Genomic DNA, 27,598 nt, shown 5'->3' with positions numbered 1-27,598 from the left:
CACTAATGTTCTTACAGATCCTTAATTTTTAAAAATATCCCAGAGTTGGGAGTTCCCATTGTGGGTCAGCAGAAATGAACCCGACTAGTACCCATGAGGATGCAGGTCCAATCCCTGGTCTCACTCAGTGAGTTACGGCTCCGGCATTTCCATGAACTGGGGTGTAGGTGGCAGACAGGGCTCAGATCTAGTGTGGCTGTGGCCGTGGCTTACGCCGGTTGCTGCAGGCCTGATTCAACCGCTAACCTGGATATTTCCCTATGCTGCACCTGTGGCCCTAAAGGACCAAAAAAAAAAAAAAAAGGAGAGACCATGCCCTGCTCATTCTTTTGTTTTTAATTTGGTGTCACTATACAGTAAGTATTCAATTGATGTTCAATATCCATACTCAAATACTCCTTTTGCCATTTACAATCTAATTTATATTATTTATGTATTGTTTTTCAAAGACTTATCAGGCAAGAGGAAGATGTACTCATTCATGCAAAGATTAAAATAGTTTTCAAATACATCAACCAATCCTTTTTATTAAGTAGGTTATCACTTAATCCTGTTGGTGGCTAGAATGCATAGCTATATAATGTAACTAAATTTTAATTTTGATTTGTAGACTAGATTAAATAGTAAAAAGTTATGAACCACATTACAGTGGATCTACATAAGCAAACGATAACTTACATAAACAGAAAACAATAGGCTCATAAACAAATATTCTTATAAGTGGTTTGCTGTTAGAGTTGCAAATCATGAGCCTACTGTGCTCATAAATTTTGCGGTTTTTTTTCCCAGAAAAATTCTAAGGATCTAAAATGAAGTTTCCAAGTCTACCTGATTTCTTAACATAAAAATCAGTTTCAGAGTTCCCATTGTGGCGCAGTGGTTAACGAATCAGACTAGGAACCATGAGGTTGCGGTTTCCTCCCTGGCCTTGCTCAGTGGGTTAAGGACCTGGCGTTGCCAGTGAGCTGCGGTGTAGGTTGCAGACACGGTTAGGATCCTGCATTGCTGTGGTTCTGGCGTAGGCTGGTGGCTGCAGCTCCGATTGGATCCCTAGCCTGGGAACCTCCATATGCCGAGGGAGCGGCACAAAAAAGGCAAAAAGAAAAAAAAAATCAATTTCAGTGGCTTTCTATTCTATTTTTTTAAAGCGTCATTGATCAAATACGAATAGAGGAAAAGCCATGATTAAATACATCCCCGGGCATGACATATTCAGACTTTGCGATCACAGATCAGCTGGGAGGACCTCTTGATTACAAATGCAACTTGAGGATGTCTGAGGGATCACCAAAGCAGATTTCATTATTGAGAGCAAAGGCCTCTTTTCCAGTGACGTCGCCCAGCCATCATTTCTACAGAGGTCCTTCCAGGCCATTGTTCCTGATGATCTTAGCATACTCCTTGGCTGATGTGTAAGGCACTCGGGGTCTTGCTGGATCTTCGAAATCAACATGGAAGAGACCAAACCGGCTGCTGTACCCCTGGCACCACTCAAAGTTATCCAGAAGAGACCAGGCACAATATACTTGAAGATTGACTTTATCAAGTTGTATAGCTGAAATTAAAAAAAAAAAAAAATTACCATTTCCCCCAAGGTTTTATGAGAACCCAGACAAAATCATCAGTGACCACTGTGGGTATCTTTCTTCTTCAGAGGATCCCAGTGGGAACAGAAAAAAACCTTGTCTCTATTCCGTTTTCTAATTATCCGTTTTAACCATGCAGGGGCTTCATTCAACAAGTTAAATTCCATAATTCTAAATATTTGGTTATTCATTCACTTTGACATTCATTGTATTCATTCATTCATTTGCTCAGTACATATCTTTTCAATACTTACTGCTTTTCAGACACAAAGAAATGTGTGCATGTCTCTCTCTCTCTCTCTCTCTCTCTCTCTCTCTCGCTCTCTTTCTCTCTCTCTCTCTCTCACACACACACACACACACACACACACACACACAGTTTCTCCCCAGTATGCTAGGATTCTACTCAGTAAAAACCCTACCCAGCTTCTAAATGTAACCTCAAGATAATCTAGAAAGTCCATTGTTAATTTGGGAAAAGTGATATTTAACGCAACTGAGAAAGCTCCAGCACTTACCTTGTGTCCCCATGATCAAGTTAAGATATGTCTTATAATTCTGGAAATAGAATCTCCAAAGTGAAAAGAGCCCATGCAGAGTTGTGGCTGTGCCTCTATCCTGGACTGAGTAGGCCCAGAAATGCCATGACATCCTCTCTGCCCCACAACTAAACTCGAATCGTGCTTAAGCCCTCTAAGAACCAAAGCAAGAGACACCTCCCCTCCAAATGCACATACTTACAAAACAATATTTTGTATAATTTCATTCAACGGATGCCCCATAGCCCAGCCACGGATGCCACGTTGAGACCTCAAACTGTGGAGAATTCTTTAAGTAGTTTTGTACTGATTTCTATCACTTTAGTCGGGGAGTTTGAGCTCATTTTTTGCATTAGCATTTTATAAGTTTGGCAAAACTCTTAGGTTGAATGAATATTTTCATCAAGCATTTTTTAAAAAGAATAACAAGTAAACTTTATATATGGGATGGGATGCACTAATATCTGTTTCATGGTGCAGCAATTAAATTAAAAGCCAGTTTTTCTTTACAAAATAGACATATTCCTAAATAAGCCCAGTGAACATGAACATTTATGTAACAAATGGGGATTGCTTTAGACCAAATAACTCTTATAACTTTAGCAAAGCAAGATCTTCCTTTATTTTTTCTGTTGTAAATCTGCATTTTTCAGGTCTCTGAAAAGTACTATACCCATATACTACTACACACGTGTTGATCTCCAAATCTTCTTGGAATTTTTTTGACTATGGATATTGTATCAATAAAAGTTTTCTGATAGGTTAATTGATGTATAACCCCTCTACCTTTGTGCATGGAGGCACACAAAGTACTTTATTTAGTGCCTTAGGAATGGCTTTCCAGGCAGGAACTGGCTCTTTTTAAAGTGTTGGAAAATGAAATATGTACAATTCAAGCACATCAAGCATTGCAGGAATGAAAACATTTCCTTCTCCTACTTGTCCACCTACCCACATGTGTTTCCTGCTCTCTGTCAACCACAATCTTCAAAATACCAATATTTTAAAATAACTCTTGAAAATTTAATTTCTGGATGGCATATGTCTAAGAATTAAAATGACCGAAACCAAATACCAGGTCAGAAAATAGCACTTTTTTTTGACTGCCTCATAATTCAACGCAGGGACATGTGAGAATCTGCATATTTTCTTTCTCATTTGCAAAACTACTGCCTAACAAGCCCGTCTGCCAGGTATAAAGCCAGACAGTTTCTGAAAACACACACAGTCCCACTGATCACGTACAAAAAGGATTGATTCATGTGCTAAACCAGGGGATAAAAACGATGCCCTGCCTGCTTGGAAGGGAACAGAAAGGAAATCTTGACAATTTCATTGTTAACTGCCAGGAGTTCCGCAGCAGGTACTAAACGGCCCGAGTGACACTGGTGGATGTCTCTGCGTTTTCATTGCAGGCACATTCGAGTAGAGAATTACCTAGTTAGGGCTGAGGCGCTAGCCTACCGGAATCCTTCTCGTGGTGCCACCACCGGGAAAAATTACAAAACCGTACTGGAACCTGCATGCCTCTCCTGTTCCAATCTCCTCGGGAACAGGAAGAGACTGTCATCACACTTCTTGTCACTGTGATTTATGAGGTCCCCAATCTTTAGTAGGGAAAAAAACACTTCTGTGAATTCATTCTCTTTCTCTGAGCAGAGTCGCCGGCAGAGTAAACAGACTGACAGGAACTGTGGGTGGGTACAAAGTATGCAGGGCTGAGTATGACACCCATCACAGAGTTGGTTTGGTTTGGGACCAAAAGGCCAATGGGAAGGGTTAGCAGGTTGAACATAAATATGCAAAGAGAAAAGTATGTAAGACTAGCTAATATAATATAGCCTTAGGTTGTTCTCATTATAAGAACTCCATGCCAGCATTATACTACACACACACACACACACACACACACACACACACACACACACACAGCAGTATTCACATATACACTCACTGTTCAGTACTGGCCGAACTAAAAAGGTGAGGAAAATGTCCTTCACCAGACTCCCCTCACCTGTGACATCAACTCCAAATTCAAGGGATTGTCAAAATCACACTCAGTTTCAGTAATTTGCTAGAAGGAATCTCAGAGCTCACTGAAACTTTTATAGTTTATTATAGCAAAGGATGCAGATTACTATAAGCCAAAGGAAGAGACACGTAGGTCAGAGACTGTTGGGCTTCAAACACGAAGTTTTCATTGTCTTCTTCCCAAGGAGTCAGGACAAGTTACCCTACTGGTGTTGGCAGGTGACAACACATACACAGAGAATTGCCAACCAGAGAAGCTCACCTGAGCACTGGTGTCCTGGGTTTTTATAGGGACTTTATTAAATTGGCATGATTGGTGGTGGATTGCCCATGTGAGTGACTCGGTTCCCAAGTGGGACCTAAAGCCCCCTGATCAGTCACGTGGTGGGTTTTCCTAAGGTGACTAGCCCCCACCCTCAAGAAGGACATTCTGTCAGGTATGAACGGATTACCTCCCAGCTGAGGGCAAAGACCAATCCACTCTTTGGATTGGACAGAGCCAATTCTTTATTGCACACATACATAGGCACATGATCTATTTTAGAAGCTCATTATCTCGTGATATTGGGCATATTAGTCTCAATGTACTGGTTTACATGGTGCTGCAATCATGCCTGTGTCTCTCATGTTACAAAAAGCTAGGAATTGGGCACTCAGCATCAATGAGATTTATTTTCCCACAGTTTATGAACAGAGGTAATCTTTATTTTCAAGATTGCCCAGGATTTATAGAAGACATCTGTGAATGTGGCACAACTAGGAAGCTATGAAAACAATCCACAGACCAGGAAAGGTCTGGGACAGCAATCTCACAAGGAAAAAATGAGAGATAAAACCCCAAGAATGCATGAGAGGAAAAATTACAGGCCTCTAGATTTCTGGGCTCAGGTGGTAATGGCAGACTACACTATGCAAGCAAGTAACAACAACTGGTAAACATGCTGGATTAAAAAAAAAAATTATGGTCATACCCACAGCATATGGAAGTTCCCAGGCCAGATATTGAATCCAAGCCACAGCAGTGACCTATGCTGCAGCTGCAGCAGTGCCAGATCTTTTAACCCCCTGCACTGGGCCAAGGATCAAACCTTCACCTCTACAGTGAACTGAGCCACTGCAGTCAGGTTCTTAACCCACCACATCACAGCAGGGATTCCTTGGATACAATTTTTAAACAAATCTTCAAAACAACAGAAAGAGGACAATTTCATAGAGAATTACAGGGCCAAAGCAGAAAGTGGAAACAGATTGGTGGGCATGGCAGCTACTTTGCCTGATGGAATTCTCCAATCTTAGGAAATCAGAAACGTTTTATATTTTTTGAAGTGAAAATAGGTGTCAAAGAAATCAAATACGAGACCTCACACACAGAAAACTAAGGCCTCAAAAGACTAAACTCTCAGGGCAAAAGTAAGCCAGAAGCAAACCAGTCACCAGAGTCTTGAGTACCCTGGAGGTTCAGAAAATATCAAGTCTGGATCTTGGATTGAGGTGATCTCAGCCTAGTGGTACTCAAGTACTGTGAAGATGTACATTCAAATTCTTTCTAAAGCAAGATACCTATATTCTAAACCTCCAATTATTATTAAAATTATTTTAAGTATAATTACTGGCACATAATTAAATATAACCAACAAACATGGGAAAGTCACAACATAAAAAAGCACCAGCATCAACAGACTACAGAAACAAACCCAGACTGATCTCAGTATTAGCATTGTCACACAGACTATAAAATAACCATGCTCATTATGTTTAAATCATAGAGACAAGCCTTAAATATATTTTGGAAAAGGAACCTCGGCAAGCTTGGGTCTGAATCTCGGATGAAGCAGTTACTTGGTGAAGGGACCTCTCATTTCTCAAGTACAATGGAGACACTACTATCAACTACGAGTACAATTGTAAAGATGAAATGGGATAGCATGGACACTAGCACAACACCTGGCCCATGGTAGGCTTCTGGTTGCTTTCCTCTCTAGCCACCCCTGAGGAGAATGCAGAAGCCAAAGTAAAAATATACGTGGATGTGCTCTCTCCCCCAACCCAAACAATCTGTTAAAGTAGAAATTGGGTTTAGTGAACATCTGGGACAGTGTAAAAGGGAAAATGGGTCGCAGAGACAACATTCAGTCTAAGAAACGTGAATATCAAGATGAAGGAAGAGCTATAGACTGTGTAAATCTGAAGACAGGGCTCTTTACATGAGTTGACAGACTTCTTTCTTTTCTCCAGGTCAACAACTCCAAGTCATTGCCTGGCTTCCTGCCTCCCCAAGTCCTGAGAGGCAGTTCTGAGACCCAAGCATTGAGTTCTGAGTGTCCAAGCTCTCAATCCCGTATGGTGTTACTTGAGCAGGTGCATCAGGTGTGGAAAAACCTAACAGAGTGAGTCTGAGTCAAAACCTTAAGTACAATGTAGCTAAATCAATGTTATTACAAGTACAAAAGACAGGACATCAAATAATCTCAGATTCAAAGTCATTGAAATAGAATGATAACAGATCTGAGAAAAAGACACAGGAGTTGTGGAGAGGTCTTGGGGAATGTTCATCGAGTATCTTCTGTTTGCGTTAACTCGTTGCTGTATATGTGATGTATGGAAAAAACTAAGCCAATATAAAGACATGGAGCCCAAAGCAAATGTTAAATCGTTACCAGTCCACCAGGGAATTTTCTCAAAATGTTGACTCTGACCACCTAAACCAGTTAGATCCTGGGTCATAGCTTTAAAAAAGTTTGTTAGCCCTACCCCAAACATACTAAAATAGAATCTCCTGGGCTGTCTTATGGGCTAAATTACATTCCCCATAAATCCACATGTTGATGTTGAAGCCCTAACCCCTAGTACCTTAACATATGACCTTATTTGGACATAAGTCTTTAGAGAAGTTATTAAGTTAAAATGAGATCATTAGGGTGGGTCCTAATCAAGTATGACCCGTGCCCTTATAAGAAGAAAGAGAATCACCAAGGGAGTATGGGCACAGAGGGAAAATCCAGGGAGCACAGAGTGAGAAAGTGGTTAATTGAAAGCCAGAGAAAGACTTCAGGCAACGTCAAACCTGCTGATAACCTTCATCTAGGAATGCCAGTTTCCAGAAGTGTGAGAAAATAAATTTCTGTTGTTTAAGCCACCTAGTATGTGGCGTTTTGTTACAGCAGCTCTTAGCAAACTAATACAGGTTGACAAGTGAGAGTTTCTATTTTTAATAAATTCCCTGAGTGATTTTTATACTTTATCAAGTTTGAGACGCAAAAGCCTACCATAAGCTCTGATGGTCAACCACAATTTTTTTTTTAATTAGAGTATAGTTGATTTACAATGTTGTGTCCACACAGAGACCAAGGGGAAGATGCTGTGTGCTCAGGATTGTCAAATGCCTTTTCATCCCACTGCTGAGTCGAAGCCGAGCCTTATCACAGTGGATTGCAAGAAATCATCTCAATTCACCACGTGAAATAGGTTGTTTGAAGGCTCCTCCAAAGGATTTGTCCAGCCCAAACCTGTGAAGTGACCTGATTTGGGAAAAGAGCCTTTGCAAATGTAAGGAAAGAATCTCAAGATGAGATCATCCTGCATAATGGTGAATCGTACCTCCAATGACTAGTGTCCTTAGAAGAGAAAGAGAGAAGACAGAGAGGGAAGAAGGCCATGTGAAGACATGTAGAGATGAGAGGGCTCTGCCTACAAGCTAAGGAATGCCCAGGCAGCCACCAGAAGCTGGAGGACAGGCCTGGAACAGATTCCCTTCAAAGCTTCCAAAAGGAACCAACCTTACTGGCAAACCTTGATTTCAGTCTCTGGCCTCCAGAACTCTGAAAGAATGAATCTCTGTTCTCTAAGCCACCAAGTTTGTGGTCATTTGTTATAGAAGCCACAGGAAACAAATGCATCAGACTCTTTGGGGTGGATGCCAACTAGGCCCTGAGTACCAAACCACCCACTTGATCTTGCTGAGTGTTTGTGAGCCTCTCTCTCAAGACCAGCAAAGCTGGAGAGAGAAAGCCTTCCTGGAACACAGTCAGAAGCAGATTTTCTGGCAGCTTCCCCACACACTAACTTTGGAAATGTCTTTCTCTGCCTTTGGTGGACGTACATATGAATGCTATGACCAGAGGGCAGCTTTAGTTAAACGACAGTTTCTGCAAGAGGAGGCACACCAGCCAATTTCCCCTGTCTTTAAAAATAATAAAATAAAACAGCATCAAGAAAATCTAAACATAGAAAATGCACAATAAGTCCTCCCCCTCCAACAACTCCAGGTGAATATTGGGTTGGGCAGCACCTGCGAAAATGCCCAAATAATCCCACAGCAGGAGGCCCCACCTGCCCAAGGGAACTCCTAGAATCAAAACCTATGACTCTCTGAAGAGACAGACTCTGAAAAGCGAAGGCTAATCTGTAAATATTTTATAGGGAAATGACAATTAACCAGAAATGAGCTGTAAAGATCTCTTAATTATCTGCATCATTCCTATTACTTACATTAGATTTAGGGGTGAGGAGGTGAAAGCTGCAAATAGCAAGCAGATCAAAGGTATCATACACAATTGTATTTTTATTCAGTTATAAAGCTGATCAAAGGATGGGTACACATTCAGTGTCATCTTGCATAACTTTTCCATCAATATTACTCTTACAGTTACTTCTGTTGCGGGGGGGAGAGTTCTTATAAGAACCAAATTTCTCAGCAAATAAAGCTCTTTTCTACCAGAAAATCTCTCTTTCTTGCTCTGCCCCCTCCCTTTCTCTCTTCCTTCCTTCCTTTCTTTCCTTCTAGGACTTTTCCCTTCTGTAAAGTGTGAGTAATAGAATCTCCTTCCTAGGATTGTGGTAAGTATTAAATATATTAATATGTATAAAGGTTTAGGAATAATGCCTAAGTTATAGTAAAGACTCAATATACACTACTTGTTGGTACTGTTGTTGTTGTTGTTATTTCCCTTAGAGTCTAGAAGGTCAATGAATGAAACCCATTTTTTCTCTTTCTCCCATCTGGCTCCAAACAGCTTTCAGAGGGTGTGGAGTCAGCACAAAACACTCAGTGCTGAGAACCAGAGAAATCAGGGCATCCAGGGAAAGGGCAGCATCTGGGGCAGGGTTGGTGCTCAGTGGGGAAGGGTCAGTTGTGGGTCACGAAAAATAAATCACTAAAGACAAGGACCTTAGGTTGAGCCTGCCAGGAACACCGAGTGTTGCTGAAGCCCACCTGCCTCGGTGCTCTCAGAGGTGAGGAGGGCATCACTTATGATTTCTGGGATCCTACTTCCACCTTACATATATTAAAGAAATATATGTGATGCTAGGATTTGGGATGATAAAGGTGAACAAAATAAGCAGCCCCTCTTTTTAAAGAGCTTAACAGCCTTCGCGGAAGACATAACTTAATCAAATTGCCACTCCGTGAGCCTTTAATTACAGTCTGTGAAAAGAATTACACAAGGAAAGACATGAGAACTATAAGAACAGCATATTAGCTAACATTTTATTGAGCATTTGGGTACAGCTTTAAGGGTTTCATGTATGCATTAATTCATTTCATCTTTACAGTAAACCTGTAAGTTAGGAAGATATTACTGTTGTCTCCATCCTACAGAGAAGGGAATTGATGCACAGAGAGGGTAGATAACATTTGCAAAATTCAAATACCAAGTCAGTATGAGAGTTGAGAATGAAACTCAGGCAGGAAAACAACAGAGCCAGGACACCATACTGAGTCATTTGTGTGTTTGTGTGTGTGTCTGTTTTACTTACAACTCCAATTTTTTTTTTCAATTTAAAAAAAAAATTGTGTGCACGTTTTACAGCTTACTTTCCATTTACAGTTGTTACAAAATATTGGCTATATTCCCTGTGGCATACAATACATCTTTGAACCTATCTTGCAGCCAATAGTTTTGCCTCCCACTCCACCTATTGCCCTTCCAACTGGTAATCACTAGTTTGTTCTCTATAGGAGTGAATCTGCTTCTTTTCTGTTGTATTCACCAGTTTGTGGTATCTTTTAGATTCCACATATAAGTGATATCACACAATATTTGTCTTTCTCTGTCTGACTTATTTCATTTAGCATAATGCCCTTCAAGTCCAGCCATGTTGCAGCAAATGGCAAAAGTCCATTCTTTTTTGTGGCTGAGTAGTAAGTATTCCATTGTGTGTGTGTGTGTGTGTGTGTGTGTGTATACATATCTTATACAAAGAAGATACACCATATCTTCTTTATCCATTCATATGTTGATAGACACTTAGGTTGCTTCCATACCTTGGCAACTGAAAAGAATGCTGCTGTGAACACTGGGGTGCGTGTATCTTTTTGAATCAATGTTTTTGTTTTTTTTCAGACACGCTAAGGAATGGAATTACTGGGTCACATAGTAGCAAGGATATGAAGAAAAGGGAACCCTTGTACCCTGTTGGTAGGAATGTAAATTGGTGCAGCCACTATGGAAATAACAATGTGGTTTCTTAAAAAATAAATAAATAAAATAAAAAAAGAACTATTGTACTGAGTATTGACAACCACGGTAATGGAAGATCTATCTTGGTCAGCAAGGGTGGGAGGATGGGGTAAACAGAACAGTTTGCTGGTGTGGGCAAGAGCTGAGAGCTCAAGGGTTATTTGGAGTTATCAGCCGTTCCAGCCAGGGTTCTTTCTTACTTGTAAGTGACAGACGCTAACCTTCACTGATGAAGCATGAAAGAGGTGAAGTTGGAAAACTTAGCTCAAATGAAGCTCAGAAATAGTGCCCAAAAGCACAGAACAGAACTAGTGAGTGGAAGAAACTTCCTTAACTCCTAATGACCCTTAGCTATAGGGTGCTAAGTCCTATAGCTCATGTTGCTGTCAAAACCCATCTTTCTTGCAACCACAACAGCCCAGCATCTCAGCTGCTTTTGTACCAAAAACTAGATTTTATAACCACTGTCATTCTCAAAAGCTAGATGCCTCTGATCCTATCCTACCAGCACAATAGCTTCTGCCTCCCTCAAGCAGTTTGCTTTCAGATTAAATTTGCATATGACTCAATCTAATTGGTGGAGACTAGATCACAGGTGTGTACTCTTGCTCCAAAGAAATCTGGGGAATGTCATTCTCTACCTTGACGAGACAAAACTCTTTAAGTCTGGATATTCCTCAAATGTAGCAGGTGTATTCGACAAGTGCTAGACAGCCAGAAAACCTGACAGATGTCCACTTCACTAAATGAAGAGCGAAAAAATCCAAGAAAAATGAACAATATGTGAGAAAGACCAGGCAAGGAAAAGTTCATAGCACACTTAAGGAATGTAAAAAATATAGTTCAATGGATCATAAAGACTTATCAGGAACTCATCAAAACAGAGTTTACAGTGATGGTTACCAAGGGCTGAGGAGTGGGGGAAATAAGGAGATGTTGCTCAAAGGGCCCAAACTTTTAAATATAAAATGAATAAGTTTGAGGGAATCTAATATAGAGCATGGTCAATATAGTTAACAACACTGTATTATGAGAGTGAAAGTTACTAAGAAAGTATATTTTTTTATTTTTATTTTTTCCATTATAGTTGATTTACAGTATTCTGTCAATTTCTACTGTACAGCAAAGTGACCCAGTCATATATATATATTCACACACATTCTTTTTCTCACATTATCCTCCATCATGTTCCATCACAAGCGACTATCATTCCCTGTGCTATACAGCAGAATCTCATTGCTTATCCACTACAAATGCAATAGTTTGCATCTATTAACCCAGACTCCCAGTCCATCCCCTTTCCTCTCCCTCCCCCTAGGCAACAAGTCTGTTCTCCAAGCCCATGAGTTTCTTTTCTGTGGAAAGGTTCATTTGTGCCATATACTAGATTCCAGATATAAGTGATATACTATGGTATTTTTCTTACTCTTTCTAACTTACTTCACTTAGTATGAGAGTCTCTAGTTACATCCATGTTGCTGCAAACGGCATTATTCTGTCTTTTTTATGGCTCAGTAGTAGTCCATTGTGTATATATACTACATCTTCTTAATCCATTCATCTGTTGATGGACATTTAAGTTGTTTCCATGTCTTGGCTATTGCGAATAGTGCTGCAATGAACATACAGGTGCATGTATCTTTTTCAAGGAAAGTTTTGTCTGGACATATGCCCAAGAGTGGGATTGCTGGGTCATATGGTAATTCTATATTTAGTTTTCTGAGGTACCTCCACACTATTTTCCATAGTGGTTGTACCAATTTATATTCTCACCAACAGTATAGGAGGGTTTCCTTTTCTCCACACCCTCTCCAGCATTTGTTATTTCTGGACTTGTTAATGATGGCCGTTCTGACAGGTGTGAGGTCCTACCTCATAATAGTTTTGATTTGCATTTCTCTAATAAGCAGTAATGTTGAGCATTTTTTTCATGTGTTTGTTGGCCGTCTGTATGTATATCTTCTTTGGAGAAATGTCTATTCAGGTCTTTTGTCTATTTTTCAATTGGGTTGTTGCTTTTTTTGCTGTTGAGTTGTATAAGTTGTTTGTATATTTTAGAGATTAATCCCTTGTCAGTTGCATTGTTTGAAACTATTTTCAAATAGTTGTAAATATTTGAAACTATTTTCAAATAGTAGGTTGTCTTTTTGGGTTTTTTTATGGAGAGTAGATATTAAATGTCCTTGTCACAAAAAATAAATTGCAATTATGTGAAATGATGGAGGTTTTAGCTAATGCTATGGCGGGGATCATTTTGCAAAATATAAGTGAATCAAATCAACATGTTGTACATATTAAACTTACACAATGTTATATGTCATTATATTTCATAAAAGCTAGAGGAAAAAAAAAAAGAATTCTAGAGAGAAAGAGAGCCAGGAGTCAGTGACCAAGACATGCAGGTCATTATGAAGATCTCAGAATTTTGATCTTTATCTCAACAGCAACAAAAAGTCATTGAAGAAGTTAAGCAAGGAAATGAGTTTAGCTAATTTTCAGCTTCAGGAGATTTTTGTGACCTCTGTGGAATACAGCTGAATGTAGCAAAAATGGAATCCAAGAAAGCATTTAGGAATGATTGCAGTAAACCATGAGGGAGATGATGGGAGCTTGGTCTGGGCTGGCAAAAGTGAAGAAAGAGAATCCAATTGATTCAACAGATACTCAGATGAAATCAACAGGATTGAGCGATTTATTGGTGATCAATGGTAAAGGAGATAAGGTAGAAAAGTCAGTACCATTTGATGGATGGTACTCAGCTTAATGAAGACATTATGGTGACTTTTTTGACCTCCGAATGAAAAATTGAATAGGTTGTTGGATAAACAAATAAAGAGCTCAAATTAGAGTCTGAGATTGAAATCTAAATTTTGGATTCATCATATAAAGATGGTAATTCACAGTTGATGAATTGAATATAGAGAATAAGAAAACAGGACTTGGTACAAGCCTTATGTTATCTCAGCATTTAAAGATACGCTGTAAAGAGAGATGGATGAGAAGGACCAGAAATGCCCCATGTCCTTGAGCTGATACAACCATAGGTGACACTTTCTGTGGATATAATTTAACTAAAGACACAACTAAAAGGGGGAATTTTGGAAATGATAATAGGGCTGTCTGACTCCTCAGCCCATAATCCTTCTATCAGAATAACATGGAAAGAGTGAAAATCTAGGACTATGGGTGACATGATAGTGCCAAAGCCACCATGGGAATCTCATGGCCATACCATGTGGAGAGCATAAAGTGGGTGAAGTTTGGGGTGGTACCCGTAATGTAAATTCCTTAAGAGCAAAAATCTAGTGCTCGCAATGCAGGAAAAATACTCGAGCCTCCACCACCGCTTTTATAATCCTCTTATACCTCTCCAGGGAAAATGCAAGATCAAAACAAAAAAAAAAAACTTGCCCCAGTAAGAAATAAGTACACTCGGTAATTGGTCCAAGTTTTCCTGGGGTGATGCAGTTAGGTTATGCAGTTATAACCTACGCAGGAAGGATTTCTCTTTCGTGAGATCGTGAAGTCAGAATGGTCATATAGCACAGATTCCTTCCCCTTGGAGCACCCTTTGCCCATGCTCAGACTTTATTCGAAGTCTTTTTTTCTTCGGAGTTCCCTGGTGGAACAGTGGGTTAAGGATCCTGCATTGTCACTGCTGTGGTAAGGTTCTCTGGTCAAATACTACATGATGACTCTAAAATTTATATCTCCAGCTCTGGCATCTCTCTTATCTGTAAAATCTATATAAAACCGATGACTTTATTTCTGCTCCTGTGGTCTAAATGACATTTAAAATTTAATATGTACCTTTGTACACTAATGTTCAAAGCAGAATTATTCCCAATAGTCAAAAGATGGAAATAATACAAATGTCCATTACCGGGTACATGGATAAACAATATGTGGTAATGCCTACAATAGAATATTCTTCAATATTAAGAAAAATAAAATGTTGATGCATTCGACAATATGGATGAACACTGAAGACATGCAAACTAAAACAAGCCAAACATAGAAGACACCTACTCTATGATTCCATTTATATGAGGTACCTAAATGTCAAATTCACAGAGACAGAAAATAGAGTAACACTTACCAGGGATGGAGGGGAGGAACAATGAAGAGTTATTATTTAATCAGTACAAAGTTTCAGTTTGGGAATATGAAAAAGTTCTGGAGATGGATAGAGATGACAGTCGCACAACAATGTGTGTGTACTTAATGCTACTTACCTGTACACTCAAAAATAGTTAAAATGGTAAACTTTAAAAAAAAATCGTAAATTTAATTTTGAAATTTTAAAAATCTTTTACACTTTAAAAATAAATACACAAAATTTAACACGTCTAACATAGAACCCTTGATTTTTTTTTTTTTTTGTCTTTTTGTCTTTTTAGGGCCACACCCACGGCACATGGAAGTTCCCAAGCCAGGGGTCGAATTGGAACTATAGCTGCCAGCTTACGCCACAGCCACAGCAACACAGGATCCAAGCCGCGTCTATGACCTACACCACAGCTCACAGCAACGCCAGATCCTCAATCCACTGAGCGAGGCCAGGGATCGAACCCACAACCTCACAGTTACCTGTCAGGTCTGTTAACCACTGTGCAGCGACAGGAACTCCAAATTCTTGATTTTTAACCCAGTCCTCCAACCTGACCCCATTCTAGATTTTAGAATCCCAACACATGGCTTCGCCCATTCAGTTCTTCACACCAAATGCCTAGACGTCATGCCTGCTTCTCCGTTTTCCAGGTCTTCTCCGCCTGCCCATCTGTAAAGGGTTCTGCCTCCTCCAACTCCCTAGCCTTTTAACCACCACGGTAACTTCCTGACTGGTCTCTTTGCCACAACTCTTCCACACAATACGGCCAGAAAGTGTAAAGCTTTGCAAAACCAATTTCCCACATCTCTTCCTCTTGTTTAACTCTCCCAGTTAACAGTTTCCTATTTCACTTAGAGCAAAATTTTAAATCCATATCTCTGCCCGGCTCTCTTATGTCCTCTCCTTCCTGCCTTCCACTGGCCGTTCTCCAGGCACACTGGGCTTCTTTCTCTTCCATTAATGGACTTTACACCGACTCTCCTGCCTGGATCACTCCTCTAGGTCTTTACTTTGTGGTTCTTTGTTGCCCTTCCAGTCTTACTTTAAATTCACCTCCACAACTAAATTTTTATGATTCCCCTATTTACATTCCTAACTACCCCATTCTCTCTCATATCCTGTACTATTTTCCTTGTGGTCTTATTGTTTAGTGGTATTGTCTTGTGCATGTATTGACTTGTTTTTTGTATTGTTCTTCCCTATAAGACTGAAAATCCCATAAGAAAAAAAAGGGGGGGAACTTGTCAATTTTTTTTCAAAATGTGCAGCTCTGAGAATAGTACTTAACACGAAGTAGACTTTGAATAAGCACTTGTTGAAGGAATGAAGGAGAGAGGAAGGGAAAAATATATGGGAGAAAGAGAAGGGAAGGAAGGAAAAATTAAGGAGGGGAGTCATTTAATATGCTCTTAATAATACTCTGGTCTCAGTATTCCAACTGGGTATTTGAATTTTACCATCTTCAGGCTGAATAGTCGAGCCTTCAATGGCCATTGATTGCAAGTCCCTATCCAGCCCCTGAGTCCCTGTTATTGCACTGCTGTCTGTTCCTACCCCATGGGAAACCACTCTGCTTCCAGTCCCAACCTGGCTACTCCAGCTCTCCATCCTTCAGACCTAAGATTCCCTGGCACCATCCACTAGCCTCCCATTCTCTGACATTTCCCAAAAGCTTCCCCACTACCTCAACTTCATTTCTGATTCCCAGTATCTCTCAAGGAACCCTTTGTTTGACCCTTGGCCACATCTCTGGGGTAGTCTTCTTGAGGTTTTTTCCCCCTTCTTTCAATGCTCTTGAGCAGTCTCATTCCACTCTCCTGGACATAGCACTAAGTGTGAATGGTGGCTCCTGATCCCAGGAGTCTCTAGGGTACCATAGCAGAGCTTCAGAGGAAAACACATCTCGTTATATGACCTAATCCTAGGCCTGAAGTACACACTTCAGAATAGCTATTATTTTTTAGATCATAAGAGTATTAATCTACTTGTATATAGAACTATCCTATGTCTAATAAGTAAGAATAGTCCTCAAAAAATTATCTGGTGCCACAGATAGAAATATCAGAGTCCTGTACTTCTACATACAGGTGAAAGCCTAAGTTCTGGGTTCTATGGCTCCAAAGCTGGAAAAATGGGCACCACTGGTAAATTAAAAATGGCATAATAAAAATGTGCAGTTTTTCTCTAAAACTGATTAAGGCTTTAGAATTGAAACATGTCAAACCATATTCCAAATAAATGGACTAATACTAGTACTTTGTTCTTGGTTTTTTCTTTCATTGCTTACATCCATAAAGTACTTTATACTATGTAGCATCTACTGTATACAATGGTGCAGGAGGAAATCTCATGCAGACCTTGCCCTCAAGGTGAAGTAGAAGACCAAAGACACCACATCATTTCTCTGTTACGTGTATTCACTCAACACTGTAACGAACTTCCCTTTGTGGAAGTGAGTAAGACCCAGAATTAGCCATTTGTTCAGGGTCTGTCTTCTATGCCAGACTCTACACTCCATGAGGACAGGAAGCATGGGGATCTTGTATTCCCAAATCTTGGCACATTAGCTGATGCAGAATAGTTATCTAATGAATATTGCTTAAATGAGGGGATGACCACAAATCTACGATACTGAACATAATGTCAGCAAGATGAGAGTAGAGAAAAAGTCATTCTCAAGAAGGCAGGATTATTTTCAAGATGACAAGAATTCTATTCCAAATGCACTGTGTCTAAATAAAGAAAAGAAAATATTTCCTTCCAATCTTATCAACTCACAGTGCATTTGGAATGCTGGAATATTTTTTTATGATCACCTAGCTTCAAGATTATGTCTCTTGTCACTTACTACTATTCCTATACATACCCAGTAATTGTTGAATAAATTATATTAAATACCCCCTAAAAAGCCACCCTCAGAAGAGTCAATGCCTCCTTTTGTGAATGACAAAGGGAGAGAAAGCAAGTGTTAGCATTCTCCTCACCACAAAAACATTTCGAGTTCTTGTGTACAGAGGCCACTGCAATTGCCTGAAGTAGAGATATAGGAAAGTGAGCCGCAGAGAGTTGGGAAGAACAGTGACACATTTTTAAAATGCTACCGTGTACATTTTCATATTGCTGGCACCAAGTTCAAGCCCAGGTGGGTACACCTCACCCAGACGGCCTGTCCTAGCCTATTGTACAAGTCTCACCAGTCTGATTTTTAAGGACAAGGAAGGACACTGCTTGGTGATGTGGCCACAAGCTGTTCAGGGAAGAGACTTTGCTCAGCACATTTCAGCTAGTGAGCAAGGCTGGGCTCGTTTCAGAGAGCCACATAAAATAAATAATCATGCAAAAGCAGATTCCTTCTGATAGGGCTCTGACAGCTGCTCCGAGAGGTGGGTGCTTGCAAGCCCATCTTTCAACAATGAACTGACCCAAAGATCCAGGAAAGCTCCAGACAGGACCATATGGCCTGGAATAAAAACATATTTCAAACTCTGTTTATTATGCACATCTTTCAAAGGTTCACTACTCTGTGATGAAACATTGCACCTGCAAGGCTTTAATAAGCTTCCCAAGCAAGTACAATTATAAAGTCCAGGCACCTGAAGAATTTGTCTTCTCTTACACTTAGCCATGACTGCCCACCAATGAGTCGTCTCATTCTTAATTATATGGGTTTACAGTATTTTGTAACCTCTGATCAATACATATTCAGAAAATAAAACTTCTTATTAAATATCTCTCCTCCTAAATTTTGGGGACCCCAAACTTATTGCCTGTAGAACCCTCCAGTCTGCAGAAAAGAAAAGCAGTAGTTTAATCATGCAACCCTTCAAGGACAGGAGAGCACCTGGAGTGAACTGAGGTATGGCTTCATTCACCAGCAATGGGTAGACCCTGACCATTGACAGTTTCCCTCCACAAGTGAGCCCTATGACTCCACATCTGATCCAAATATTTGAGAAATGCAATCTGTTCATTATTCACTCAACAAATATCCACTGAGTAGCTAATATGTGCCAGACCCCAGGCCAGGTATGGTGATTTGGAGATTGATAACACAGAGTTTCAGCCCTCAAGAGTTGATGGTCCCATTGGGAAAATATATCCAAAAAGAATTGGTAGGTCCAAAGAGACACTGAAAGGACAAAAACTGGGGTGACTTAGCTCTCCTGGGAATCCACAAACAACTTTCCAGAAGAACAGGCATTTGAATCAAAACTTGAAAGATAAATATGAGTTCCTTAGGTAGTCAAGATTGGGAAGGTATGAGCTGCATCTGGGTTGAAACTTTGTTCGTGTGTCCATTTTAATGGCCTCTCCCAAGCTCAAAAGCAAAGCAATACAGTTTGATGCCCTGATTCCTATTTCTATCTCTGCCTCTGAATAGCCTATGCATGAATGAGATGTGTATCTGAGACCACTAATATGACCCAACAATGGAATGGGCATCATGGGGGCACAGAAGAGGAACTCCTAATTCAGGTTTTTAAACAACCCTATGAGGCTGATGTCATCCTTATCTCAGATGAGAAATCAAATGACATGTTCAAGCTCCCATAAATAGCAAGAGAAGTAGAATCTGAACTCTTTCTCCATCTCATTTTCTTTCCCCTATACAATTCATGTAATACTAGTAGCAAAATGATAATGATGATAGGAAATGTGTGTTGAATGCCTAGGCCCTCTTCTGAAAACTTCACATTTAGCAACTCATTTAATCCCCATGACAGTTCTACCTGGTAGGTGTTATTGTTGGCTCCATTTTTATCACCAAAGCAAATGAGTCCCAAAAGAGGTGCCAGCAATAAGCAGTATAAGTTGGAGCAAAGAATCTGCCTGTTGGCATATCCCTTGTGGGGAAAGTCTAGCACCACGGCAAACAGAACCATGGAGCTGTAAGTCAGTGACCTGACCCATCTTGTGTTCCTCAGAAGAGGCCACGGTATTTTTTTGTTGGTAGTCTTTTTTTCCCTTTTCTTTCTTTTTTTTTTTTTTTTTTTTTTCTTTTTACAGCCCTACCTGCAGCATATGGAAGTTCCCAGGCTAGGGGTCAAATCAGAGGTACAGTTGAGACCTATGCTGCAGCTTGCAGCAATGTCAGATCCTTAGCCCACTGAGCGAGGCCAGGGATTGAACTTGAATCCTCATGGAGACTACATCAGGTCCTTAAACCACTGAGCCACAGTGGGAACTCCCATGGTTCTTTCAAAGCCTGTGAACTAGGAAAAAATCCAGAACTCAGGCCCTTATTGTTTTAACCCACATATGAATGTTGAGCGCCATATCCCCCATTCTACCCTCAATTTCTTGAGTTTACCAGCACAGATATCCAGCCCCTCCTTGCTGGGCCGCTAGCATTTGCCTTCTGAAATCTAGAGCCATGCTCCATGGATCCAGTTTGCATTTTCAATGGGGAACCATGCTCCAGCAGCTTGAGTGTACTGGGCTGTGCTATCCTGGAGTGGGATTAACAACCACAGGCTTGACTGGCCAATGAGTCAGGCTGTGGAAACAGCCCTCTGGAGGACACTGCTCACCAAAAGCCCATTAGCCAATTACTCAAAGCCCGTTTAGTAAATAAGCTTTCTCTGTACTAATTGGAGTGCTGTGAAAGGAAACCTGCAGTGAGAAGCCAGCTTGCTGCAGCCAGATTCCTCTCTTGGTGCACCCGGAATCAGGTGTGCTGGAGAGGCAGGTGGTATAGTGGCACAGCCACACACTTTCAGCCCAGGATGCCCAGATTTAAATCCCAGCTCTGATCTGTGCAGATTGCAGCAACGTATTCTGGCCTTGGTTTCCCCATCTATGCAATGAGGATCATAGGGCCTGTTTCGCTGGATTTGGAGGTCTCAAATGAGATAATGCACCTGCGTTCCATACATAACTATTGAGTAAATGTTAACTGATATTATTTACTGTCTTTGTTCGCTTGTGTGCAAAACCCCACCATATTCCAAAGGATGCAATATTTAAAAAGTGAGAGGAGAGAGGATACATTCACTCCAGTTTGATTACTCAGGTTTGAGTAATTAAACTTACTCAGGGCATCTGCAATGTCTGTACACCACTCATTTGACGATTAAGATATACTTTATTAATAGTTTGCATCTGTTTGCTAAGTGACTTTTCTATATGGAAGCATTTGTTCTCTCATCATTCTGATTTTATGCTCCTTGAAGACAGGTTCCATATTCCTTCATGTCTGCCAGTACCATCCAAACACTCAATAGCTATTTGTTTGCTGATTGATGTTCTCGATGTTCAGAAATTGAGTAAATTTCTGTCATTCCTAATGAAAATCAGCTAGAGTGATCACTGGCATGTTAACTTTACTACCATGAATATGTAATTCTTTAAGATTGAAAGATTCTTTATTTTCTTTTTTTGCTTTTTTTTTTTCTTTTTCTTTTTAGGGTCACGCTTGGGTCACATGGAGTTTCCCAGGCTAGGGGTCCAATCAGAGCTACAGCTGTTGACCACAGCCACAGCCACAGCAACTCAGGATCCAGGCTGCATCTGTGACCTACACCACACCTCACAGCAAGGCCAGATCCTTAACCCACTGAAGGAGGCCAGGGATAGAACTCGAAATCTCATTGTTCTGAGTCAGATTTGTTTCTGCTGCGCCATGACAGGAACTCCAAGATTGAAAGATTCTAATCAGTTTAACCTCTATTCAGGTTTTGGTGTCAAATTAAACAGACACGTAGTCTGACCCATAGGGCAAAATGGTAGTAAAATAAGCCAAGGCCAGAACTTATACTTCTCCTGAGCCACAGGTAGTTTACTTTATGAGGACTTCATAAGAAAGTTAAAGTAGACGAACACAAAGGCTTTTGTGATCTTATGCCAGTAGAGTTGGACTACAGTCAGCCTAAATAGAATAAGCATATCTGCTGTAGCTCAGCGGTAATGAACCTGACTAGTATCCATGAGGACACGGGTGCAGTCCCTGGCCTCACTTAGTGGGTTAGGGATCCAGCGTTGCTGGTCTGCCATGTAGGTTGCAGATGTGGTTCAGATCTGGTGTTGCTATGGCTGTGGCGTAGGCTGGTGCCTGCAGCTCCAATTAGACCCCTAGTCTGGGAACTTCCATATGCTGCAGGTGTGGCCCTAAAAAGACAAAACAAAACAAAACAAAAAGAAGTAGAATAGACTTTAAAAAGCAAAATGAAGTCCTGCATAAATTAATTGTAATTGTAAAAACTGTGCAAACTTGATCAAATAATTTTATTGTCTGAAAAACCTGAGGTCTATTTTAGTATACATGAAAACCATATGTTTGGTATTATTAAAACAACATTAACCCAGTTCGAGTACTTGATGATTACTCATTGAAAATTATAGTTGTCAAGATAAATACTAAAAAGAATAACTTCATAATGTGGGAAAAGCCAATTACTGCCATTCAATTTCTTTTATTTTTAATTTAATATCTCTTAAAAGCATAAAAAATAATATGTTGATTTGTTTAAAAGAAAAATAAGAAAAAAACAGTCACATCTTTTGTTAAACATAGATTGAATGGAAAAGTCAGAATTGTATACCTGCAGACCTGTCATTCAAACAGACTTAGGTAAAGAGTTAAATTACTCCTAATTATCAAGTTTCTATGGAAATAAATTTGTACTTTAAAAAAAGAGAAGAAAACCCTGAAATAGTTTCCTTTCTTTAGTGTGGTCATTTTCCTGATTCCACAAGCAGAAGCAAATACAATGTGACCAGCTAATTCCCAGCTGTGTAAAGATTTAAATCCATGTCTGAACATTGGACAATCAAATTATGTAGTATCACAGTAGCCAGAAATAAACCCAACACATAAATGCAGTTTATTCAACATTATTAACACAAATAAAATTTATACCTACAGTCCTATGCATTAAAAATAACTTCTCTCACATCAAATAGCAATATTTTGCTATGCCAATCAAATTAAACCACCAGAAACATATGGAAAGAAATCAATTCTATAACAAACCTTTGAAAAATATGGCATTCATCATGTTCAAGACAGGTTAATTCCAGTTCTAAACAAACTTTCTCCTTCCAAGTTGGGGTTTTTGTTTTATGTTCTTTCTTTTCTTTGCTGGGAATGTACACAACAGAAACATTCTGTCAATCTAGACACAAAATCCTTTTCTCCCACCTACATGAATTAAAAGGAGGAGAAAAACAAAACAACACACACACAAATCCTACAAGATTCAGAAATTTTAACTGTATTTATTTTAGGCAAAAATGGGACAAAATCTTATGCCAAGAACGAGAAACTGAAAATCCTGGTGAGAAATGTTTATAGAAAAAGGCTGTCCCCTTGTTTTTTGTCAACAGCTTTGGAAACTAAGTGTAAAATCACATCAGCAAATCTACTTGACTAAAGGGAGAGAAGCCACATTTAATGGCCTTCAAAACCCTATGCTCCACATAGCTCTCCAGATGAAAACTGATCGCCAGCCCCAAGGAGAGCCTGACTCTGAACAATAACTGCATCATCCACACCATCTGAATCATATTCCCAAATTAGCATCCTCTGCGGCTGCCATTAGCTCACATTTGAAAGACAGAGTCAGGACCAGTCTTCCAAATCATGGACCACAATAGCCTCACCTACAAGTTATGAGCAGAGGAACAATGGCTGCTCTAAAGTGCATACAGAATAGAAAAGGAGGAAAAGAAATGCATAAGTTATATATTTTGCAGCAGAACGAGACCTTACCAATTACCTAGTCTGGTCTTGTAGCTTCCATCACATGAGAGTGTGGGAGTGAAAATGTGGAATGCAAAAACTTTCCCCACTGGCAAAGAAGAAATGAACATACAGTGCCAAATGCCCATGGGGCTTCTCAGCATTTCTGCAGGTACCTACTTATTCTCCACGAAAATGGAAACAGTCAAAACTATTGTGTCAAAATTAAGAAAAAAGTTGGCTTTTCAGCTAGGGATTTGAAATTTGCATTTAGTTAAAACCAGTCAGTTGAAACATCAAAGTAAGTTTATTTTGTCTCAATTTTATCTTCAACATCCTAATTAATTCATCAGGCATTCACTTATTAAGTCAACAAATATTTACTGAGAGCTACCAAATATCAGGCACTGCCCTGGCTGCAGGGGTAGAGCAATAAACCTAGCAAAGAAAGTCTCTGGGAAAAAAAAAAAAAGCAAGAAAGTCTCTGGAAGAGGGTTGTCAATAAATAAGTTCAGACATGTATATACATCAGGTGATGGTAGGTGATATTAAAAAAAGAAACTAGTGTAAGAGCTGAGATTGTCAGAAGATGCTATTTTATATAGAATGGTCAAGAAAAGCCTCACTGATTAATTGATATTTGAGACAGCGTTTATACAAGAAAGAGAGCAAATCTGAAACTATCCAATGAGAGCATTCTAGGCTAAGAAACAGCAAGTGTAAGCCTCTCCAGTGAAAGAATGTTGACATGTACAGGGATCGGAGGAAGAGTTGGAGAGCAGGAGGGGGAGAGGAAGTGGGGCCTATCAGGTAGGCTTCTTGGAGGCCACTACAAGGACTTAGGATCTAATTCTAAGTGAGATGGAAAGTCAAAGCGTTTTGAACAAAGAAGTGGCACGATGTGACTTGGCTGCTGTGTGAAGCATGGACCACCAGGAGGTCAAAAGTCACTCTTGGGGAACCTGCCACACAGAAGAGTGAAAGCCAGTCTGTAAAGGAAGACAGACTAAAGGGCTCTAAGAAAGCCTGAAAAGCCCCTTGCCCTAAACTATTGCCTTCCATGTGATTACAATGTAATTCTGGTGCTAGCTCATTGAGGAATTGGCAAACGCACCCAGTTTAAATTGTGAGAACACCACAGTGAAAATTTTTGACATTAAAAAAAAATGCCATTATCAGAGTTTCCCTGTGATGAATCAGGTTAAGGATCTGGTGGTGTCACTGCAGCGGCTCAGGTGGCTGCTGTGGTGCAGATTCAGTCCCTGTCTGGGGAACTTCCACATGCTGCAGGCGTGGGGAAAAAAATGCCATTGTGAAAGGCTGATTAAATAGAGCTTATATACATTATACATTTATAGAATTAAATTCAAGACAGTTCTCTACATGTATGTGTAACTGGGTCACCATGCTGTACAGCAGAAAATTGACAGAACCCTGTAAACCAGCTATAATGAAAAAAAAAATCATTATATAAATTAAAAAAAAAAGTTCGACAAAATTTTAAAGTTCTCTCACAAAATTGTATTCATTTGCTCTTGGGTTTTCTAAATTCTTGAAGTTAGGCAAAAATATCATTTTCAAGAATTGACTGTTTTAAAATCATGTGTATGACAAACTTAAGAAAGAGCATTAGAATGGCATTAGCCTGCCTCTACCTCCTTCACTGTGATTCTATGGACAAGTTCCTTCCTTTTGCAGAGATGATATTCTCAGGAAAGAGTTGTAATATGGAAAGTGTTCCTAGTCTGTGCATTTATAGTCCTTTGGGGAGGGTCCCTCCTAATATCTGTTATCTCCCATCTGTTCTCACGGCCAGGTATCCTGGAATCCACTGTGCATTTCTCAGGCACATCTGTGAGCTTTGCCTGCCTTGCCTGTACCTCCCACCAACCACTGGTAAAAACACCTCAGCTTTCCTGGAGAAATCATACTGCCCATACTCAGCGCACACATTTTGGATGGGACTGGCCCCATCCCCTAATCTAGGTCTGGACACAAGCTCTATTTCTGGTCAATCGACTTTTTTCCCAAACTGAAGTCCTCGTGATTTGGGCCCAAGGATGAACTCCTGATTCAGGTAATTTAGCCAAGGCTAAGCCAAGCATAGGCTAGAGAAAAGGGATGACGTAATTCTCTTCCCTTTGATCTTGAATCTACATGATGTAAGCCTGGATCTGCCAGCAACTACCACAAAGAAAGAGAATGGGAGCTGAAGAAAATCCATTGAAAAACAGCACCTAGAGATGGAGAAGAAACAGATCTCTTTAAACCTCTAAGTTCAAGTAATTTGAAAAACTATCCTTGGACCTCTAAATCACTTGAGCAAATAGTTCCTTTCTTTCTGCTAAGTTTTTGTAACTGAAAGAGATGTATCTGATGTACTTGGTCTACAAGTCAAATAATTTATTTAGTCTAATACAATGATATACAAATATTCACATAATACAGGTAGATTATGAGCAACTAAAATATAAATCAGCATTAAAATAATTCTCTAACTGTACATATAAATCAGCATTAAAATAATTCTCTACCTGTCTTTACTAGGATTTTCTCAATAAATATATAGTAAAGGTATCATTAGAAAAGCTTGGTAGCCCCTTCAGGTTCTAAAAGCTTTGATGTTTGCATTACATAAATCAAGGTATAAAACTGTTCATAAAATGACACACAGGCATTGGTCTTCAGAGATTAATCAATAAGCAGCTGTGGACTTTTGCTAGGTATTGTGAAAATCATGTTACATTGTGGTTTTTGATGATTAGAGACATGGAAATAAATAAGGCTGTGAATTCTAAAACCAAACCAAACAAAAAAAAAAAACATAAAAATCCTAAAGATGCCTTTTGTTTTGATCCTTCTTCTGGTGCCAGTGGAGACTTCACACCAGGTAAAATAAATCACCAGCGTGCTAATGAAGCTGTGTTTCTCACTTTAAGGTCTTTTTGTGCTTCTCTCAAAGTGATAACAAATGGAACATCATCATTTTCCTTAGATCTGAGATCACAAAATGTCCACAAGCTATATACAGTTGTAGTGATACAATAGCCAGCAAAAAATAATGCTTTAAATATCACCCGCCACAAAACCTGGAATATAAAATGTGAAATTTGCAGAGGCATGACTAATGGGGTGATTTCTATTTTTTCAGCAACTGAACACCCAATCCATGAACTATGCACATATAATACTTAGAAAACAGTCTTAGAGAAAACTGACAGATATATGGGGTATTTTATCTTGCATTATGTGATTTGTAGAAGTAATCTTGACTGGAAGTACTTCAAAGGAAGGCATTAAACAAGTATAAAATAACTAATCTACAAGTATTTATTAAGTGTTTGCTATGTAGCCAGCCAAATCCAAGGTGATTGAGGAGGAAATAAGGTGAAATCTAGGGACCCTGTTGAAAGCGACCTGCTAACTGTGTCCCCCTCTTTCAGCCTCTTCCTTGCAAACCACTATACATGTGGGTCCCAGGCTAACTGGTTCAAAGCACAGTCACACTTCACTCTCCAGCTCAAGGATCTTCAGTGGCTCCCTGATGCCTATTAAATACATTCTGGATATCTCAGGTTGGCACAACTCAGCCTTGATCTAAGTGTCTAGTCTTATCTCCCAGGTGACATGGACACAAATTAGCATTTTTTCTGAGAAGGAATTAGTTGGCTAGAATGGCTATTACAATTAGGATGGAGAAGAATGAGAAAAGGAGAAGAAGAGGAGACTAACATTCTTTGACTATTGCCATATGCTGTATATTAGCCATTGTGCCAAGTATTTAATGTCCATAGTCTCATTATAACCCATAAGAAGTGCACACATTTTCATCTCCATTTTTTTTAATTGAGGTTAGATTCACATACCATAAAATTAACCATTTTAAAGTGCATACACATCTGGTGTATTTACAATGTTGTACAACCACCACCTCTGTCTAGTTTCAAATATTTTCATCACTCCCAAAGAAACCTACATTTCTATCAAACATTTTCTCCCCATCCTCCCCTCCTCAAAGCCCCAGCAATCACCCATCTATATTCTGAGGAAATTTAGTCTTAAAGTGGGGAAGCTACTCATCCAAATTCTCACTGGAACAGAATTGGGATTCTGTCTCTTGGCTTAAAACAGTTAAGCTATGAGGCTTTTGAAACACAATTACTTGAAGAATAAGCTTGCTATGAAGGTAG

The 27,598-nt window shown here is 39.7% G+C and overlaps 1 protein-coding gene across 1 annotated transcript in view; it reads right to left on the bottom strand.

Annotated features, from left to right (window-relative positions):
• Window positions 1-315: 315 nt before the first annotated feature.
• GBA3 (glucosylceramidase beta 3) overlaps window positions 316-27,598 on the bottom strand; it is a 115,981-nt gene continuing 88,698 nt past the window's right edge. The window contains exon 5 of the mRNA XM_021101070.2: window positions 316-1,555. Coding sequence (XP_020956729.1) covers window positions 1,353-1,555 — 203 coding nt within the window. The 3' untranslated portion in view covers window positions 316-1,352. The remainder of the gene's footprint in view (window positions 1,556-27,598) is intronic.

This window comes from Sus scrofa, chromosome 8 (assembly GCF_054392235.1).
Source record: "Sus scrofa isolate SSC_HxYL_T2T_F1_AM1 chromosome 8, Sscrofa_HxYL_maternal_Yorkshire_Landrace_v2.0, whole genome shotgun sequence".
NCBI classification, from domain to species: domain Eukaryota; kingdom Metazoa; phylum Chordata; class Mammalia; order Artiodactyla; family Suidae; genus Sus; species Sus scrofa.
The sequence above is the reverse complement of the archived record's forward strand: the minus strand, read 5'-3'. Positions and strand labels throughout refer to the sequence as shown.